The 16,214-nt window shown below is 39.1% G+C and overlaps 1 protein-coding gene across 1 annotated transcript in view; it reads right to left on the reverse strand.

Annotated features, from left to right (window-relative positions):
* Window positions 1-12,558, reverse strand: part of LOC309849959 (C4b-binding protein alpha chain-like) — a 56,696-nt gene extending 44,138 nt beyond the window's left edge. Inside the window, exons 1-4 of the mRNA XM_082703052.1 lie at window positions 12,352-12,558; window positions 4,060-4,226; window positions 2,924-3,106; window positions 1,993-2,092 (exon numbers count right to left, since the gene is read on the reverse strand). Coding sequence (XP_082559178.1) covers window positions 1,993-2,092; window positions 2,924-3,106; window positions 4,060-4,219 — 443 coding nt within the window. The 5' untranslated portion in view covers window positions 4,220-4,226; window positions 12,352-12,558. The remainder of the gene's footprint in view (window positions 1-1,992; window positions 2,093-2,923; window positions 3,107-4,059; window positions 4,227-12,351) is intronic.
* Between the last annotated feature and the right edge of the window lie 3,656 nt (window positions 12,559-16,214).

The raw sequence follows: 16,214 nt of genomic DNA on the forward strand, positions 1-16,214 counted from the left end.
ATGCTCCATGCTATTTGTTATGCTCCACCATGAGAGACTATGGACTCTGAAAAACAATCTGAGGATTTTGAAGGGGTGGGGGGTGGGAGTTTGGGGTACTAGGTGGTGGGTATTATAAAGGGCACGAATTGCATGGAGCACTGGGCGTGGTGAAAAATAATGAATACTGTTATGCTGAAAATAAAAAATAAATTAAAAAAAAAAAAAAAATGCTCCACATCACTCGGCATCAGGGAAATACAAATCAAAACCACAATGAGATACCGCCTCACACCAGTCAGAATGACTAAAATTAACAAGTCAGGAAATGACAGATGCTGGCAAGGATGCGGAGAAAGGGGAACCCTCCTACACTGTTGGTGGGAATGCAAGCTGGTGCTGCCACTCTGGAAAACAGCATGGAGGTTCCTCAAAAAGTTGAAAATAGAGCTACCTTATGACCCAGCAATTGCACTACTGGGTATTTACCCTAAAGATAAAACATAGTGATCTGAAGGGGCACGTGTACCCGAATGTTTATAACAGCCATGTCCACAATAGCCAAACTATGGAAAGAATATAGATGTCCATCAATAGATGGATGGGTAAAGAAGATGTGGTATATATACACAATGGAATACAATACAGCCATCAAAAGAAATGAAATCTTGCCATCTGTGATGATGTGGAGGATATTATGCTTAGCAAAATAAGTCAATCAGAGAAAGACAACCATCATATGATCTCCCTGATATGAGGAAGTGGAGCTGCAACGTGGCGGGGTTGGCTGGTAGGAAAAGAATAAATGAAACATTTATGAAAAAGATAGGCTCGTGAGGGAGACAAACCATAAGAGACAATCCCACAAAACAAACTGAGGGTTTCTGGGGGGAGGGGTGTCGGGAGATGGTGGTGGGGTTATGGACATTGGGGAGAGTATGTGCTATGGTGAGTGCTGTGAAGTGTGTAAACCTGGCGATTCACAGACCTGTACTCCTGGGGTTAAAAATACATTATATGTTTATAAAAATTTTTTTTAAATTACTAAATAAAAAAGAAACAAGATCTATATCCTAGTATGCATAGGTTCATGTGTATATATCGTGTGTGTGTATGTGTATGTTCATGTGTGTAGGTATCTATCCTAGAAATTAAGATTAGAAATTTCAAGATTTAATTCTTAAAAACAGGCAAAGGATATGCCAAATAGTTCACAAATCAATACAAATATCTCTTGAACACATAAAAGTACACTCAATCTTACTCATGATAAGAGAAATATACATTGAAACTACAGTAAGATTTCATGTTTACGTCTTAATTTGGAAAATTTTCAAAAATTTCACGTTTTCAAACGATTGACAACACAGTTGGGAAGTCTATGAAAAGATAAGTGTTTACATACTCTGCAAAACATTATAACCTCTAAGGAGAGAATTAGGCAGTATCTTTCAAATTTTCAAATATGTATACTCTGACCCAGAAATCTCACTCTGGAAATCCACCCTACAGATATAACTGCATCTGTATGAAATTATATATGCACAAAGTGGTTGATCAAAGCACTCTTCAGAATGGCAAAACAGAAACACCTATGGATCCATCAAGAGACTGTTAATCCATGATACATGACACAATTATATTGTGTGACCTCGTGAAGGCAAATCACTGAGAAACTTCTATGCACAAACATGGAACTATATTCTGTACATATTGACGAGTAAAAATAAAGCAAGACTCGAAGCTACATTTGTTATTGGAAAGGTGTAAAATAAAAATATATACTAATTTTTAGCTTGTGTTTATAAAAGTAAACACTAGAAAGATACATAAGAAACCCATTAAAGTGAATGCCTGTTTTTAAGGACATGAAAGAAATGGGGTGGATGGCAAGAGGGTAGAAGTGAAAATTCTCAGTGTATATGGTTTTACATCATTTTTACTTTTGAAATATATCAGCTATTTATTAAAAATTAATTTAAAACAACTGTTTATACATTGCTTCACACTCACCCTTCTGAACAAACGAATTTTATGTGTGATCCAAAGACGAGCTCTGTCTCAGCTATCACCTTCCCATTTTCTAATTCTCCTGGGTGTCTGCATCGTTTCTCTGACAGAAAAATTAAAATGATAATGAGTGATTCCAAACACTCAGAGATAAGGCATTAGAAGACTGATTAGCTTTGACCTATGCCTCCAGAAAGATCCTGAGGTTGAGATCCAAATTTATTTCTGATCCTGACTCACTAAATTTTTACTTTGGAGGATAAATGAATACAAAGTTTGATCTCATATTTTTCAGTACATTTCACCCTTAGAGGAAAACACTCAGTTAAATCACTATGGTAATGGAGTCTATGGATAGTTATTGATCAGGGAGCTGTGCTCCATTCTAGATCTGTGGCACATACTTTGTATGTCAGCCACTTAAAAATGCATGTCCTTGGTCACCAAAAGGACAACAGAAAGTGTAGATACCCTTACTATTGTAAGAACATTACAGGATTTACTCTCCACTATAAGTGAATCATATAACCTTCTTCCAAACACAGCGGATACTTTGGTTGAGGTTTCTTTGGAAACCACATTACCTCTCTGTAGCCACCAAACTTTTTATAACTTTGTAAAGAATGGGTCTTTTTCAAAATATTAAAATTGAATTTGTAGTTCACTTTGGAAAGAAGTGTTAAGCGAATTACAGTGTAAAGGATAAGCTTCTTTTTCACTGCAACTGGGCAGTTCATAATTTATGTTTTATTTGTTTCTTTATTTGTGCTTTTCTAAAAGTAGCACATGTATGTACATTGAAATGAGTGACTTGACAACTGGATGGTTTCTTAGTGACCAAAGATTCTCATTTGCATTGAGAAAATTTAATTCCTGAGACATCTTTGTAAAGAAGTGAAAAGCGTAAATAAGAAAAATAAATGTTCATACTTACTGACACAGAATTCGTAGTAGTCCCATTTGTCATGCCGACAGGTAATAGTCGGGTTTAGAGTATTAACCCTGCCATAGCCAGGACGGCAGGTGTATCTCAGGACAGTTCCACTTTTGAAGTATGTCTCATTCACCACAGTTGTTAGAGAAGCAAAGACTAAATTCGGTGGGCTATCACAACCTCCTGGTCACCAAAATAACGAAGAAGTTAGAGCTCAAAACACAGCATCTTAATGTTTCAGTAGTATGATTTTTAGATAAAGGACCATTCTTTTCTTTTCCAATCAAGAAAAATAATAACTCTTATTGTCCTCATAGTTCAACGAATCTAGTGAGTGATCAGTAATACACATTTGCTGATTAATGATAATGATAAAAGGCAGAAATTTTTCATCCCTTCTCTAGTATTTATGAGATAATTTATCTAAAAGATGGTAGATGTGATTTCATACTTCTTTCAGAGTCCTCATATCTGCTGACTCAGTGATATCTGAGCAAAGTCAACAATTCCTACAAATTTCCTCAACAGAAACAGTCTTTCCTGAATAATACCATTATATTAAATTGCTTATCTCAGGGAAGGAAAACCAGGTGGCTGAGAGGTGGGTAAGAATCACATTCTTAATTTGCACCTTTATGTACATGTTGGATTTTGAATGATGCAAACGAAGAAGCATGGAGTCCTTGAAACATAAAAATGTTAATCCTGCTTTCCTTGCAAGAATTAAATCGGAGATTTGCCTTTCAGGAACCCTAGGAGAAGTCTTTACTTATTTCTCCTCTCTATTCTGGATAGATCCAGAGGCAGTGAAAATTGTTCAGTCGGGCTAATAGATCACACCAATTTGTTTCAAATCATGGTTGGGAGACCAACTGTTTTGGAAAATTCCTGGAGAAGAAATGCTAGGGGGAGGTGGGTAGAAAACTGTCTCTTCTATGAATAAAACCAATTCCCCCTAAATCCCAAATAATTCCAAATCCCCTTTAATTCTGAATTCCAAATTCCTGATCAAACCAACTCTTGTTGCTGAAAGTGGCTTTCTGCTAAAAGTTGAATCATCTGTTGGTGTTAAGAGAGAATGAGTGGATGATCTTAAATGTCTGTCACCAATCTGAACTTACTTCTCTAGTACTTACCAAGAACAGGAGCCATTAGAGCAGCAACCAAGATCATTTGGAATAAAGTTGGATCAGGGGCTTTCCACAGCCTAACGAAGGGCTGGGCTGCCATTTTCTCTTTTCTATGAAGGATCCCATTTAGAGCTCTGGAGTGCATGCCCTGATAATTCTCCCACATTTTTTTTCTGCAAAAGACTTCAACTTAATAAGCAGTCATTAAATTCCTAGTCATCATAAAGCACTACAGTAAGTACTATGCGGTCCACATCTTCAAGGAAATTATGACCTACAGTAGAAGAAAGCACATGCACACAAATGTTAAAACATGACACAGGGAGTGTTAGCCTCCTTTCAAAGGAGAGATGGGGAAGGGGTTGTTAAGAAGGGACAGCTTATAGAAGTGTCCAAATGGGATATAAGGGTCAGGTTTAGGAATCGATAGATGCTGATGCTCGCTTCGGCAGCACATATACTAAAAATAGGAATTGATAGACGCTGCTCTTTGGGGAATAAAGAACCACTGTTTTTCATTTTGGATTTTGTTTCCCCCTTTCTTACTTTAAAGCTAAGGAGTGATTCATTATTGTGCTTTAATTTCTATTTATATATTATGATAATGATGATGATGATGTCCAGTTAACCAACATATAGTAGTACGTCATTAGTTTTTGAAGTAGTATTCAAGGATTTAGTTGCATTGAACACCTAGTGCTTGTGCTTTTAAAAAAATCACTGTGGCATGTGTGTACCTGAGAGACTGAGTAAACAAAGAGAAGGAACAGGAAGGTTGAAGAAGAAGACTACTGCAGTTGGCCAGGTGAGCCACAGAAATGGTCTGACCACGGAAATGGCAAAGGAGTTGAAGAAGAGGGAACAAATGTAAGACAAAATTATACTGAAAGGCAGGAAAATGATGAAATAGAGAAAAGGAGTCAGATCTGTGTCGTATTGAGAGTTCCACATGACAATTGTCAACAGAGGCAATAAAGCATGAAGAAATTTGCAATTTTAAATGAATAGTTTATGGAGAGATATGTATATCTATATGTATATGTATAGATATACATATAGCTGTATAAAGAAAAAGAAAAATGTATGTGACAAATTATACTTTCATATTTGATCAGACTATTTGAAGACTTTTTTAAAGCAAAATAATGAAAAACACTTTTCTCTTCACCACCACTACTGTTCGCTTTGGGGAAAACAATATATCTTAAATCTTAAATTTACATTAGAAATAGTCCTTGTCCTCAAAGGAATATATGAAGTTAACTCCAAAGAAATACTGAGTTTTATCTTTTGTTCGGATACCTGTTAGATCCAGATGATTCTATATGCCCCAGGTGTTCTTAATTCGTACTATGCACATATCTGGTAGTGCACTCAATATTTACCTCAAAGATGTTTCTGTCCCACATTACAGAAAGAGACAAGTTTATAATGACCCTTCACACTACATGGAGAGGCCTAACTTCCTAACTGAGTAATGACTCATTTGATCCTATCTTCCCAAAACTCAGTTCTGATGAAGCCATTCTTCCACCCATCATCAGTTGTGGACCATTCCACCTGATAGATAGCTTGGCCCCTGAGTTCCAGACAGGGCCACTAGGACAATTCCGCCTAAATAAATAAATAAATAAATAATAAATTCAACGAGATGATCCACTTACCAAATGCATTGGCTTACTAAAGTTTGTTTACAGAATTTGTACTGAATACACTGAGGTGGTCTAAAGATGCGTGAAGGAGACCAGCACTGGGGCCCTTACATACCCACTTTCTTTTTTTGTTTGCCCCTCCTTCCACTCCAGATCTCTAGACTCTTCTCTTGCCCAGACAATCTGGATGAGACAGGACACTAGTGGGAGTAAGTTAGTTCCACATAGTGAAAACCAATCCACTAAATCATCCATGAAATTTGCAAAATACAATAAATTTCTCCATTCCAGTGAAAACTGTTATGACCTGTAAAAACTATGGAAATGAGTTTCTTTAATTTTTGATGAGTTCATAGCATCAGTTTTTTTCATCAATTTCAGTGAAATTGAAGAAAAAGGCTAAAAAATCAATATGTATTTTTAAAAATTTTAAAAATGAGCCGGAAATTGTTTTTAATTTTTAAAAAATAAAATAAAGTAAAATAAAAATACCAATATATTGGCAAAATAGAATTTGACTACAAAAACTCAGGAGACTGATAGGATAGTATAAAGTGATAGTATAGTATAAAGAAATTCCCCATATGAATTGTTGCAGTTATTATGTTCATAATAAAAATATGTATATTGGATATACTCCAGAAAATATTCCCGAGTATATATATATATATAAAAACAGAGCCATAAGATTAAATCTTGACTTTTTAAGAAATTGAGTAGAAATACTTAAAATACTGCTACAAAGAACATATTCATTAGCTGTGTTCAAAAAGAAGACATTTACAATCATTGAGTATATTCAAAATGAATATTCAAAACATTGTTCAGTAATTGACCATTCGACAAACTTAGCAAATTGATTTCAGCAAACTGATCCTTTAGGAATTGGCATTCCCTCACTGGCTTCTAGCAAGGAGCTTTTCTGTCATTTGGTGCTTGGTTGACCCCATGCTTTGGCTGACCCGAACAATCTGGATCCCTGATGGTCCCAAACATTTTCCTATAATGCATCCCTGCCCATTATCACTTGCCCTCTTATCCTTCTTCCCTCTTTGAGTCCTACTAGTTCTGCCAGTCCTTTCTCCGACGTTCCCTCCTTGTCTCCAGGCCAGTCTTCATATTCTAATTACAGCTCGATGTTTCTAACTTTGATTCAGCTGTGGCTTAAAACTGACATTTAACCTCTGTCTTCAACACTAGACCTCAAGGTCCTCAAAGTCAGAGGTGGGTTCTTACTTGCCTCTGCCCCACCAGGTACCTGGTACCCGGTACCTGGCCCTGCACCTCACACAGTTAAAGCACTCAAGAAATGTTTGTTGACATTACATTCAAAAGCATCTAGTGATAAAATGTTTTAAAGAGGAATAATACTGCTCCACATCCGTATCTACTCTTAGAGCCTTTGTTTTGTCAAGGTCAGATTTTCACTGATTTTAAAGTTCTTAAGGAGAATAGAGCCTAGTGATTTTACTCTAGGCTCTTCCCTATCCTTAACCTGAAGTCATCATATTCTCAACCATTCAACAGAGGACAGTCAGGAGGGAAGGAAAGAACAAAAACTAGTCTCCTCCTTCCATAGGTTAGGACAGGAGATAAAGGTCACCATATATACAGACCCTACACGGGGCTGAGGAATTCATATCACTCAACTTTACTCTGGGGCCACATGACACAGTGCTAGGGAGCACAGGAGGACAGAATGTTGCCAGACCCCGGAGCATGGGCTCTGAAGTCAGATCCAGGCTATGTGGATTGAATCCTGTCTCCCTCAGATGGGAACTGTGTGTCCCCGGGGCAGGATACTCCACTCCTCTAAGCTTCAATTTCCTATTTTTATAAAGAAGGAATGATAACTATACATGTGTCACAGACTTTCTGAGAGATAGCTGGGCTTGGTGCACAGTGGCACATAGAAAATATTTGAGAAAAATGTCAGAGAAAAAAGGATGGGAATTCCTGGAGTCAAAACATCATCATAATAATGATGGGTACAGAAATGTCTGACTCTTGATTTTTGGCTCAGGTCAAGATCTCAGGGTCCTTGGATCAAGCCCCAAGCTGGGCTCTGTACTTAGTGCAGGGTCTGTTTATCCCTCTCCTTCTGCTCCTTCCCCTGCTTTCCCTCTTTTTCTCTCATAAATAAAAATAAAATTAAAATGGTGATTTATAATTACAATGATATTTGGCTGCAACACCAAGGTACTTCAATTAAAACCCAGGGCAGAGGAACAACCACTGGACTTGGACCAGGAACCATTGGTTAGGTCTTCACTGTGGACTTTGGTGATGGTAAGACCCACACCCCGAACAGAGGCACACAAAGGCCTATCCTGGGCAATCTTCTTCCCCTGGTTTTCCCTGTCTTCCAAAGAGGAACTTACCTACTCCCATGACTTTGACCTCTACCCATTAATCACTCAAAGACCTTTGGGTCCAACTGTCTTCTTATAAAGTGTATAAAAACTTACACATTTCATAAACTCAGTTGCTAATAAAAATCTTAGTCTGCCCTCTTCGGTCCAATACATAAATTTTGAGTCCTTAAGCCGACCTCCTTGCTCTGGTCACTAACAAGTGGAATTCCAGTGCTGAGCCTTAAAACTGTGAATATTTCTAAAAATCAGGGAAAGAAATATCAGCAAAATAAGGAGAAACTATTTTGTCTTCCCCTATAGCTTCACAAAGGCAGGTATCTGAATCTTAAAGGTGACCTTGCAAATGTTATTTCTGGACTTTAGAGATCATTGCTTTGCCACTTGAACAAAACCTTTAACTCTGAAAACATCTATAATTGTAATAGGTTATCTTCACAAATTAGTTTTTGCCCAGGATAACACAAAACGTACATTTCTAATTTTGAGTGTGATAAATACCTGTGGGTTTTCTTTGCAAATCCATAAATGAATTCTTATACTTTTCATTTGTAATCCTGAAAGGAAACTCAAACTTTTCACTCTGTTGGATTTCTCTCTCTTTTTAAAAATACTTTATTGTTTATTTATTTATTTATGGGGCAGAAGGAGAGGGAGAAAGAGAAACTCAAGCAGATTCGACTCAGGGCTCAATCCCATGACGGTGAGATCATGATCTGAGCAGAAATCAGAAGTTGGATGCTTAACGAACTGAGCCACCCCTGTTAGATTTATTTTTCGTTCTTTTTTTTTTCTTTTTAAGATTTTATTTTTTTATTTATCTGACAGAGAACAAGTGAGAAGGCAAGTACAAATAGGGTTAGGGGCACAGGGAGAGGGAGAAGCAGGCTCCCCGCTGAGCAGGGAGCCTGATGCAGGACTCGATCCCAGGATCCCGTGATCATGACCTGAGCTGAAGGCAGTCGTTTAACCAACAGAGCCACCCAGGCACACTCTTTTTCTTTTATTTAATATCAGCTTTATCGAGGTGTAAGTGACTGAATTGCAAGATATTTAAAGTGTGTATCATGGTGATTTACATAGGTATTCTTTGTGAAAGGACTGCCCCCTCCCCCACCACCCATCTTGTTGATGAACACATCATTAGCTCAAATATTTATCCTTTTCTTCTTGGTGTGAAGACTTATCTACTCTCTTAGCAAATTTTAATTATACAGTACGGTGTTACCAATATAGTCACCATGTTCTACATTAGATCCTTGGAACTTCTTCATCTTACAGATAAAATTTTATATACTTTGACCAAGCTCTCCCTATTTCCCCTAACCTCAAGCCCCTGGCAACCGATTGTTAGATTTCTTATTTAAGCAAAAATCCTTTTTTTTTTTCAAGTATAAGATATAGTTCCCAAAGTTCAGATCAGTTTTCCAACTGCTTCCTTTGTATCTCCAACGCACCTTGAATCCAACATATCCCAAATGAAACCCACTATCTTCGCTCCAGCACCCTTGACCTCTATGTTTTTTGTCTCAGCTCGTAATCATCTCTATCCAGCCTTCCAGACTAGAAACATCAGTCATCCTAGCCTCCTCTCTCTTGCCCCCTCCCATATTCAGTCTCTGAGTCCTGTCACATTGCCACAGCAACACTGGAATCTGTCTCTCTCTCCTCCATCTCACTTCCATAGTCTGGGTTTATGTTCTCATAATTCCCTTCACCCACCCTAGAGTACTAAAACGCCTTTATACATCCATAAGCCAACTTCTAATATGACACTGTCGTATTCCTAAAAAGGAATTTACTTAAAAATTCCAATGGTTCCAAATTTGCTAGATTTCCTTACCTCTCCCAACCCTCCCTCTGCTTCTACTCACTTAAAACACTGTAGTTCAACTTCATGGAGGTTTTCAAAATACATCCTGGATTTTTTTTTTTTTTAAGATTTATTTATTTGACAGAGAGAGAGAAAGTGAGAGTATGCACAAGAATGGTGGGGAGAGTCTGAGGAAGAGGGATAAGCAGACTCCCTGTAGAGCAGGGAGCCCAAGACCCAGGGATCATGACCTGAGCTGAAAGCAGACACAACCAACTGAGCCATCCAGGTACCCCATTCTGGATTTTTTTTAAAACACTTGCAAGAATTTGCATATAATACCTCTTGTGACAGATGCTTTTACCTCCAACCTTCTCTTGATTCACTGTCCAGATCAAATATCACCTCCTTAATGAAGAATTGTCCAACTCCACTGAGAAATATCAGCCTCTTCTAAGCTCCCATAGTATTTTGCTGAGGCCTTAATTGTAATGGTATTGTTTCTGCTCATGTTTGCCTCCTAAAACAGACTGTGGACCCTTGAAGACAAAGAAGATGTTTATTCAACTTCCTAGTGCTGACCTGATACTATAACTGGTGTGTAACAGTTACCCAATAAATGTGAAATAAGTAAAACTCAATATAGTTTTATCTTCAGAGTGCAAATGACTAACTGCCTTCCTGAGGACCAAATGGAATAATGTCTATGAAGTGCTTCATTAATGTAGACGAGATAAATGATGCAGTGATCCCACTTCCCTCCCTAGTTCTCAGGCTATGTGGTGGCTCAGTGAGACCTGGGGAGCATCTGAAGTTCACCATCACTACTCCTTGTGGTCCTCCAGCAGAACCTTCACAGGATTCAGCAGACTACAGAGGATGGGGATGGAAGCTAGGACCTGTGGATTAAGATGACCCAAATTTGAGCCCCATTTCACTACAGTCCAATCCTATGATCTTGAAGAAGACATGTGAGCTCCTTGGGCCTCAGGTTCTCATTCTCTCAAATAATGATAGTAAACTTAGATCATCTTTCTATAAAATCTAGAATGCTATTAGCTGCCCACTAAAAAACTAAGACTTCCCTAGTAAATGCCCTCATATTTCAATGACATTGTCACCTTTTAAATTCCTATAGAGGTGAGATCAATTCAAGAGCTATGGTCTTGAACTGGTGATGGGTCTCTGAACATAAATACTGTTGGCATGCACAGTGCAGTACAATTTGAGAGGTGCTGGGAGAATTCTCAGCCCCCAGATTTCTCCTTCCATTAGAGATTACTTTTTAAGTCCATGTATTTATTTTGTCTAAACTCTGCTTGCATGCCTCTTGAAACGGTGATATTCTTCTCCAGTCTCAACTCCTTTCTTGCAGCTACACACTCAATCACATCGCTTTCAGATTCCAGAAAGAACTTGCTTCCACACTTGCACCTCCTTCCTAAAATCTCTGTATCTATCAGCGTCTTCCTTGTGTACTCATATTATATCCAAGTGTATCACTACACTTAATTCAAACTTTCCCTGATGCTTCTGCTCGTTCTGGATGCTCTGTCATTCTCTCTGTACTCCTCTGTTTTAGGGATAGAACAGGACTCAGCTAAGAGTGGCTGAGGAATTGAAATAAGAACAATAGTACTGTGTCCTGCCCCACCAAGGAAGAAGGAAATCTCCAGAAGGAAGGGTAATCAGTGTTGTCCGATTCAGAAAAGTGGGGAAGAAAAAGGAGGTGAGAACAGTCAAGGCTTCTAGCTTCAGAAAGTAACTGGAGGCTGACCAACATCCTTCTTATTATCAAATCAAAAGATCTTTGCTGGGACACCTGGGTGGCTCAGTTGGTTGGACAACTGCCTTCAGCTCAGGTCATGATCCCGGAGTCCCGGGATCGAGTCCCACTTCATGCTCCCAGCTGCTCGGGGAGTCTGCTTCTCCCTCTGACCTTCTCCTCGCTCATGCTCTCTCTCACTGTCTCTCTCTCAAATAAATAAATAAAATCTTAAAAAAAAAAAAAAGATCTTTGCTGTGGATGGTGAAGATGGGAAGGGGTTAATAAAATCTCCAAAGGGCCCTGTATCAATTTTTAGGATGCAGACTATAAAAACCGGGTCCTCTGCAAACCCCTTTGGACATTCTGATTTACCTCCTGCCTCAACTCCCCTGTGCGGAGAGATGGTAAGGAATCATTGAACCAACACACCCGACTTTTAGATACAATAACAAGAGTGACCTTCTACTTCCTTTCTGCTTCAGTTTATTTGTATGCATAATTATTCACCCATTTATAACAAATAATTGAGGCTTAGAAGGACTAAAAATACTTTTCAAATTATACAACACCCTAATGCAGGACTCCTGAAAAGATTTCTGCTGAAAATACCCCCAGGGTTTTGTCTTTCTTGCCCTCCTTAAAGGGCCAAACCACCAGCCGTTTCCCCCAAGGTACCCCAAATAACCCACTGACCTGGCAGGTAGCTGAGGAAGAAATAGAAGACTCAATCGTCGTTTCTCAAGGGGGGAAAAAATTGCCTGGATCTGTAATAGTTTCAGTTCTTCCCCAGATGAGAGTTTCCCGAGTACCCTGAAGTTAGCTAGTCATTGCACCACCAAGAAGTCCCTGAATTCCAGCCATGTGGCTGGCTGGTCACAGATGGGCTAAGTTCTAATGGATGGGCAGAAACTTTTTATTGGCCTAGTGAATGATTAACAATGGAAATAAAGCACTGGTATTAACCTAATCCCCTTCCTGGGCACTAACCCTGCTTCCTGATAACATGTTGCAATCGCTTTTTCTCTTCTCTGCCAACCATTTCCCCTAAGTGGAATGGTTGTATGAATTTGATGCCAGAATTCTTTTTTTGTTTTCCTAAATGCAAAACAGACCTATATGATGCAGTCCACCTAGCCTAGAAAACTTGGATACCGTAGGGTTGAGATTAGCCCACCTTGAAGCACTTTCTAGGATGTTAGGTCCAGCAGGCCTTCCTGGAGCTCCTTGACTGGTGACTTTTCCCTGTACTGGTCTTCATTCCATCCCAAGACAGTACAGTGGTGGGGAATTTAACAAGTTTTCTGACTTCCTGCTATGGGCCCAGTTGCCTGGAACATAATCCATACTCGATACCTGTTAACTGATGGGACACAGCTATAAAAGGGCAGTTTTTCCTGAAAATTTCACTTTTTCTGTCATAAACACCAAAAGTCTCATGAAAGTCTCAGAAAAGAGTGGCGTAGAAACACCACAGAGGCTTTGACAGAGAATCAGGATTTCATCTCCTCTGAATGAAAAGTGGGAAAATGAGTAGATGAAAATGAGAAGGCTATAAGAGGTAAAGAAAACATGAGCCAAATCAAAAGGTGAGACTGATTTGCCAATTTGATAAGAATGAATGTGGAGGAGGATTCTGAATTGTGTCAAGTCTTGAGAGCTAAGTTGAAGGAAACACCACCTTTAAAGTTTTGTCTTCAAAATACCATTTCCCCATCTTTACTTTCCATAGGGAGGGCTTTTTCTTTACTTTCCATAGGGACGGTTGCAAATTTTTCTCTCTAGGTCACCAAATGGGCTTCTTCTCAGCAAGTGACCTTGCCTCCTACTCCCACTAAATAATCGTTCTACAGCAGCTTCTATCCACCTCACATTTTCTCTCTTAACCACTCTTTTTTTTTTTTTTTAAGATTTTATTTGTTTGAGAGAGAGAGAGCACGTGCATGAGTGGGAGGAGGGGCAGTGGGAGAAGAAGTAGATAACCCTGCTGAGCAGGACCCTGGGATCATGACCTGAACCCAAGGCAGACCCTTCACTTGTAACCATCCCTCAGAACAACATACTGCTTAAAATATAACCTATGAGATATTATACTGGTCACTGAGCATGCTTAAATATAGCCTTAAGAAAAACATGTACTAACAACAGGCCTCTGGGGGAGAGGATGATATGGGTCCTTAAAGCTGAGCAGCTGGGAACGCCCGGCCCGCTCAGGGTAGAACGCTGCCTGCTTCATTTCTCTGTCAACTCCCCTTCTCCAGAGATCACCCGCAGTTAATCAAACCATCCCTTTGAATGGGCTCATTCAACTCTAAGTTACATACTACGTGACCAGACATATTTGGCCTTTCTTCTCATGTATCTACAAGACTCGTGGTCAATGTGTAACTTAGTTTGGCTCCTTTGTTGGTTGTTATCTACTTTCCAATAAATATGAGACTAAGGAGTTGTTTGGGTGACAGTCTTCTGTACTGTCGACCTCCGCTCCCTCTGCCTTACAGCGGACTTGGTACCTCATTCTTCTCTCCTGCACCCTCAGTAAATGGCAGTAACTGATTGAACCACCGGGGTACCCATCTCTTTTAGTCGCTCTTCCCTTCAGAAGAGATCTGTTTGTTTTCTTATTTTCAATGCATCTTTCATCCTGAAGTGTTCCCCAAACCTTTCCAAAACCTCAAATTCCATTTCTGTTCTAAGATGTTTAACTTCTTAGGTTTCCTGTGTTTCCTGCCTACTCTTTCTCATTAAACTCTCCCAGCCGCTCCTATCATGGCCTTCCAGTCTGGCTTCCTCCTCCCTTAGGGACACACCTCTTTCAGGCCAGTCCTTATCTCCAAATCCAAGATTTCTTAAACTCATCACATGATTTCTCAGCAGCCCCAAACACTGCTAATGATCTCCTTTCTGAAACCCCTCTCTTTTGGCTTCCATTACCCTGAACTTCGTTGAATCCCCTCTTTAATGAAATGCTCTATCTTAGTTGTTCTTATCTCTTCTTATTCTTTCTCATCCCTTCCTATAGCTTTGTCCCAGATTCTTCTTTTCAAAAATTTTTCTATCCATTATCCTTAAAATTATTGTAACCACTCTCATGGCTTGAACTATTCCTTATAAGAAAACCACTCCATAACCACCTTGTTATCTCTGATTACTCTCCGAAATGCAGACTTAATGTTTTTTTGTTGCCCATCAGACATCCTACAAGTATATTACATGCCACACATCCAAAGGGGAACTTCTCGTTTTCTGCCCAGAAGCTTCACCTTCTGACCCCTACAATAATCCAGGCTTCCAGGAATGGAATTTCAAACTCATCTTTAAACACTTCCTCCCCCTCATCCTCCAATGTTCAATGAGTTGATAAATTGTTTTTATTTGATTTTCCCAAGTCTCTTGGGTCTGATATTCTCTCTCTTTCTCTGTTTCTGCTGCCATCATCCAATTTCAGTCATCACTGTCTCCTACATGGACTACTGCAATAGCTCCTATATGGTTTCTTTCCCTCTATTCTTTCCTACTTCTCCCCATACTACATGCTGTTGTGAGCAAAATCTGTATTCTGTCATTTTCACTTCTTTTCTTGATCTCCACTCACTGTTTACCAAATAAAGTTTAAATTCTCTAATGTGCCCTTTAAAAGGCTCCACCAATTGGCTTTAATGTATCTGTCTACGCTTCTCTCTCGTCACTTCCCATGCTTTATCTGGGCCAAACCCGGCCATCTGCCATTCCCTAAGTGGGCTCCATCTTTCCTGCCTCTCTGTCCAACACGTTTTTTAAAACTTACTATTACAAACTCAATTTAAAACATTAAAGGACTTGGGGAAACTGGGTGGCTCAGTTGGTTAAGCATCTGCCTTCCATTCAGGTCACGATCCCAGTCGGGCCCCACATCAGGTTCCCTGATCAGCAGAGGAGTTGACTTCTCCCTCTCCTCTGCCCCTGCTCATATGCTCTTTTTCTCTCTCAAATAAATAAGTAAAATCTTTAAAAAAAAATGTAAAGAACTTTAAGAGCATAAACACCTGGAGTTTCACCATCGTAAGATCCTGTTTTTCTCTGTGCCTGCTACTGCCTCGCCCTCCTTTACAAGAAGAAAGGTTTTAAAGAAATGCGATCATAAGTTCTTATTATTCTGTATTCTACTTGTACTTAGGATTTTTTTTTTAATTTTCTGTTGGTAATTACAAATAAGAGGTTGCATTACATTTGATGGGCCATAATTTACTAAAAACATTCCTAAAATTGGACATTTCAAATGTTTACAAGGTCTCCCAATATGGACAATATATATAATAATAGAATGAATATCTTCAAATTAGAAATCATTTTGCTCAAGTTAGATGAAGCTAAGGAATGGATTTACTTGGTTCAAAAGCTTATGGCTCTTTATGATGCTCTTACTACATTTCTCAAATCTTTCCACTTGCAACATCTTCTCTAATCTTTGTCTCTCAATCCTACTCACTTTTAAAAGCCCAAGAACTGTGACTCTTCTTAATGATTTTCCTGCCTCCTCCTCTTCCAGACAGAGGGTCTCCTTCTTGAAGCTGAACTCC

Source organism: Mustela nivalis (genome assembly GCF_964662115.1).
Source record: "Mustela nivalis genome assembly, chromosome: 16".
In the NCBI taxonomy this organism is placed as follows: Eukaryota; Metazoa; Chordata; class Mammalia; order Carnivora; family Mustelidae; genus Mustela; species Mustela nivalis.